The sequence below is a fragment of the Macadamia integrifolia genome, chromosome 2, assembly GCF_013358625.1.
Source record: "Macadamia integrifolia cultivar HAES 741 chromosome 2, SCU_Mint_v3, whole genome shotgun sequence".
Taxonomy (NCBI): domain Eukaryota; kingdom Viridiplantae; phylum Streptophyta; class Magnoliopsida; order Proteales; family Proteaceae; genus Macadamia; species Macadamia integrifolia.
The window spans coordinates 12,193,349-12,199,111 of record NC_056558.1 but is presented as its reverse complement, the minus strand read 5'-3'; the positions used below and the strand labels follow the sequence as shown (position 1 = coordinate 12,199,111).

Genomic DNA, 5,763 nt, shown 5'->3' with positions numbered 1-5,763 from the left:
AAAAAAAAAAAGGAAATTAAATTAATCTTAAAAGAAGTTAGTGTATCATTAATACATTTTATGGAATTGATTTTTTTTCCTCCTACCAAAATAGGGCTAAATTAAATGTCTCAATTAAAATGTTCCTTACCCAAAAAAAATTATAAGATTCAAAATATTCCATAAAACTGTATAACATTCCAAAGGCCATTGTGGTTGTACTCCTTCCTTGTGATTGAGCCAGTCCATCCAATGAGGATATGCTAGAAATGTTTCCACATGTTGTTGTAAGAGTTTCAAAGTTGCTTGAAAAAATCAATTCATTGTCAAACTACTCATAGAAAAAAAATATTTTATTCAAAAAAAAAAAAGCGAGTCCCATGCATAGTGGTCATTTAGTTGAGACAGTCCACCAAACTTTAGCATATGATGTATCCATCAGTAACACCCCCGCCCCCAACAGAAAAAAAGAAAAAAAAAAAAGGAGATGCATCCATCGGAGAGAAGGCCAAAGCATATTTTCTTTGCATAAAAGAGTAGTGGATCGATCATCAACTGACTTCCCAAACAAAAGACCCTTTGCAAAGCTAAGGCAATGCTTGGAAGGCAAGAAAAGAAATAGAAGAGATAAAAATATTAATTCATCATTACTTTTGTTTTATTAGGTTTTTTGTTTCATTTATTTTTTATTTTCAAACATACCCTTCTAAAGGCAAAATGTTCAATTTTGTTCTCTTTCCTTGGCCCTATTATTTGGTCTATACCTGCTAATCAAAGTCTAGTTCGATGTCAGCATACTTGAGTAGACCATATCAGACCATTCTAGGATTTAACTGGGCCAGGCTTTCCTCTATGTTCTATTGGCCGTGGGCTTGGGTTTGTGGATGCTGATCCATCTACTGAATAATGATGAAATGGATATGGTCTTGGTCAATTTTCTTTTCGAAGTGTTAGAGGTTATCAATTGAGAAACTTAAGCTTGAGGACTGTGAGGTAATTTGAAGTACTATAGTTCTAATCGAGGTATGATTATTTCAAACACTGTTCTCACCTTAAGTCCTCTTAGCTGGGTCCAAGCTCAGCCCAACCCTGATTTAAGGCTTGAAAATCCAATCTTGACCCATCCTCAAGGTCAAACCGGACTGACCCTGATTGGTCATAACCGAAAAGGAGAAAGCAGATGCAAGAGTGGGACGGTTAAGGAGAAGAAGAAAGAACCAGAAGAAAGAAAATGAAATATTTTTTGCCTCTTTCATTTTTACAATATCCCTTCCATTTTTTATAATGCTTAAACACTAACAAAAATCTTAACTTGTTCACCTCTTCCAAGTAGGGAGACCCCCTGTTCTCCTACTTGTTCATAATTGTCTCTGAAGTCCGAGCATCTGCCCCAAATGTTGCAGGAGAGGAGAATTCTCTCCAAGGCATTAAACTTGCAAAGAGCTGTGACCCTATTTTTTATCTGGGATTTGCAGATGATCTACAATTTGGCAATGTAATATATGAGTTGTAAACGCAAATTGCATCCATAAATTCTATTTGTTATGGTCTTTCTCTTATGGGGCACTAATATCTTAAAAGAGGTTCATGATCCTTTATTCAGTCCAGCAAAAGCTTCAAGGCTGGAAAAGCAATCTACTTAACCAAGCAGGGAGATTGAATTTAACCCAACTGCTCTTTCTTGGAATATCTTTCAGAGAGTTGCAGATAATGGGCATTTAAAGCCATATGTTCTACTCGGTCCCTCATCTTTAAGCTATCTTTTGGAGGACCTTCAATCACACTGAGCTGAAATCACTACAACCATTCTGGTCAGCGGACAATTCCCTCCACCTCAATTTTTATAGTAAACAAAAATGATGGCTCCACTCATGGATCAGCTGGAGAAACTTCAACCTTCTCAAGGAATTGATGAACTATGAATTTGTAATGAGCCTCCTGCAATCCTTGAAAGATTATAAATCTTATTCCAAGAATTAATGGATGGAGGCCTTCAACAACACATCCAATCTTGAGCTCATCTTTCTCACCATCACTGAAAGAGATTTGACTGTGGATGCCCATTAATTTGCAGTTCCATTCAAAGCGTTCTGTGAGACGGGAGACGATCCTTGGTTCAGAATCATGTTCTACTTTAGATTGTGTTTTGATCTTTTAATGCCAACCAAGGTCAGTTCTTGCCAAAAAACACAAACCCTAGAATTGCTTGAGTAGTCAGATATGAAAGCCAATTCAAGGGTTCTTGAGACTCATTCGATCCCCAGTTCCGTGTCATTGAATCCTGGACAGCTAGGCAATGCCCAGTTCCCAAGGGTCTCGCGGAACTTAGACGGTTCAGGGAAGAAGGATGGAAAAACAAATTTGGCTTGGATCTGACCAATTTGACTGCACCACGTGGATCATGAACTGGTTTCTTGAATCTCTCAGGTTGACCTGCGCCATCTCTCTCCTCAATCATCACCAATGAACACAAACAGTGCAAGGCACCGAACCCACCACAAGATGACCCACATCTGACTTCTTCCACTCGTGGCAAACACTTTGGGTAGGGCTTTTTGGGATTCACCAGAGACAAGGACCTCCCCAACGAAAACACAAAATCTGGGTTCCTAGGATAGAAATTCAGTACTGGAAATTATCTAACGTAGCTAACTATGAATTGAAGTTTAAACTCAGTAAACCCCTCTTCAAAGAAGTGTCTTAAGGCTCTGAGCTAAATTCACAATCAAGATCTACAAAGTGAATATCTGCATTCTGTGTGATCTGTGGAGTTAATTTAGTTGTCATGAGTTGAACGCATTTAAAGAAGGTAGTGAAGTCTCTGAAACTGAAAGAATTGAACAAGAAATCTATAATAAATTCCAACACAATAGAGGTCTAGTGAGAAAAAAAAAAATAGCGATGAAAGACTTAACATTATTACAAAGCAAAACAATATGTACATAGAGAGAAACCTAAAAAAAGTCACAGGAACAGGCAACTGTGGTAGCCATGGAATGAGAAGTGAGAGCTAAATCTCATACAACTGATCCATGCTCACATCCAAACCAGAAGAACCCAACATATCTGTTAAATAAGATCCGCCCTCCATCGTCCCAAACCCTTTAAGCAAACCCTCGAACAACTCATCGTCAGAGTAATTAGCCACTGCAGGCTCTCTTCCCCTTTTTCCTCCTAATTGGGTTGATGCTCCTTCCTCTTCTCCGTCCTCTTCTTCTTCTTCTTCTTCTTCCTCTTCCATATCTTCGTCTTCCTGTCTTCCTGCTTCTTTTACCTCAACATCTTCTTCTGTAACAGCAGGCATATGACCTTGGAACAAAGCCATGTGACCGAAAAGCTTATCCTTCCTGGAGAAGCTCGTCCCACACGAGCACCTCCACTTCGACTCCCCACAGTGCTTCAGGTGACTCTTCAGATCAGCCACCACCGAGAAGCTTTTCTTGTTACAACGATTACAAGAGAATAGCTTCGGACAATGGCTCCTCTTGAAATGATTCTTCAAACATATTGTCGATTTCAAGGGCCTGAATTTCTTATGCAATTTATTCCGATTACAGCCAGCGAAAGGGCATGAGAATCGGATTCTCCGCAGCGAATCGTCCCATTTCTCTGGTTTCGCTAGGGCTTCTGGTGTCTTGAACTGGTTCCCATGGGCACGCATATGCATCCTTAGATTCGCATCTCGCTTAAATCCCTTCCCACAGATTTCACACCGATGTATGTGTTCCGCCAGTAATTCTACTGCATCCATCTCCACGATTTCGCAATCTCCATCACCCATCTCATCCTTCAAACCCTCATCAGCTCCTGCAACTTTCGAATCTAATACCCTTTTCGTCTTCACACCACTCACCTTGGTTTCGCCCTTACTCGGTACAAAAGGCGTAGCTTTTTTTCCATTAAACACAAGAGAACTCGTGGAAGCCTTCATATCAGGAAGGCTCGGAGGGGTTTGAGCTTGGGGAAGATTACGATTGAGATTAAGATGGGTTTGGGGTTGAGAAGAGGCAAGAAGAGAGGCGCCGTTGACGATGACCTGGTGAATGGCTGAGACGATCTCGCTAGAGACCATATCCATCCGATCTTGACCGATCAAGGTGTTACTATGGACGGATTCAGAAAGGAATCGCTGAAGCGAGTCCATCTTCTGCTGAAGCATCGAGAGATTGAAAAGAGGGAGACTAGGATCGGTGGTTGAGAGAGGCATCTGTTTGGAATCGACACCATTTACAGATGAGACACCGACAAGGGTTGCCGGAGCATCGATCCGAGAAGTAGAAGAGCTCTGGCCTGGAAATGAAGGAGAAGCGCCTGAATCCATGGAAGGTTTAGGAGTGAACGAGTTAATCATCTTCCTCTCTGCTAATCACAATCACGAAGGAAACGAATGACACGAGAGACATAAAGTCAGTCTCTCACGACCATAACCATATTGGGAAGATTGGAAGAAGCTTTTGTCTTTTATAAAGCATGTGTATTTTCTTCGTTGTTATCCTCTGGGTAGGGGTGTCAACTGGTCGGTCCGGTTTGGTTTTGATTCGGGTCGAATTGGTTTGGATGTGGAAATGCTGAAATGGAAACTGAAATCATAAGGAAATTCTGATTTTGATTTTAGTGTGGTTTGGTTTCTGTTTGTCTTCGATTTCTTATATCGGTTTGTAGTTAGGATGATTTCGGTTTTTTTGTCCAGTTTGGATTCAATTTTCTATACAAATGTATATAAAACTATACAAAACTTGATTTTTTTTAAAAATTAATTTTATGTTTTCCATTTCTTATCAGTTTGGTTTCAGTTTTGATCTAGGTTTTGAGCCGATTTTAGGTTCATTTGGTTTCTAATGAGGGTCGGTTTAGTTTTTGGGTATTCCAAACCAAAACCAAAATCCACCTGACAAGACTTTGGTTCAGTTTGATTCGGACTATTATTGGTTTGATCCAGTCGGTTTACCAATTTGGTTTAGGGTTTAACACCCCTACTTTTACTTCTGGGAAAAGGTTTTGGTCAGGATTTGAGGGCTAAGGATGAACCTGCTAGGTCCTAACCTGGCCTTGATTTTGGGCTAGCATTAATAGCATTAGAGAAATGAAAACATTAGTATCTTATTAATTTCTTGTCTTTTGTAAGTAAATCATGGGGTTTGGGAGGAGGCATCTACATGTTGCCTGCATGTATTGGCTTTGTCATGTGAAGCCAATGAATGCATGGGAGGGAGTGTCTTACGACGTGTACAAGGGATCTCACAGGGTCAGGAAGGGAAGAAGGGAAGAGAGTGTATTTATTATTTTCTCATAAATTATAAGTATATTATAAGTTAGGCCAAGTGGTCCCATGATATTAATTATTGAATTAGTTTATGTTTGATATAATTAAACTTAATTTGAATGGGCTAAATTATGTTTCTGAAAGTCAATATTAATTAAAATTGACTTTTTTTTCTTTGGAATTCAAATTGATTGGCTGATTATCCTCTACAGTGAGCATCGGATGGTTGAGAGAATCAGGGCATGTGTCCCGAGGTCCTCTCGGCCATCCAATGCTCACTGCATCACCTTCACTCTTTGCTGAGGATATTTTTGCCTCAAGGTTGAAGATTTAAACCTTTGGACCAGACTAGGATTAACACCAAGTCAGTATAATTTGGACAGATTTATATATATGTCTCAGTATAAGATGAAGTTGTTTAACGAAAGAAAAAAATAGAGTAGCAAGAAGTTAATGAAGAGTTATTGTTCTTAATTGCAAGATATTGGGATGCTCCAGCCTTCATGGTTTAGGTAGGATTG

General features: G+C 39.6%; 1 protein-coding gene across 1 annotated transcript; it reads right to left on the bottom strand.

Annotated features, from left to right (window-relative positions):
• Positions 1-2,807: 2,807 nt before the first annotated feature.
• LOC122060903 (protein SENSITIVE TO PROTON RHIZOTOXICITY 2-like) lies at positions 2,808-4,424 on the bottom strand. The gene has a single exon (XM_042624014.1). The coding sequence runs from the start codon at positions 4,328-4,330 to the stop codon at positions 2,990-2,992; it is 1,341 nt and encodes a 446-aa protein (XP_042479948.1). The 5' UTR covers positions 4,331-4,424; the 3' UTR covers positions 2,808-2,989.
• Positions 4,425-5,763: the final 1,339 nt, after the last annotated feature.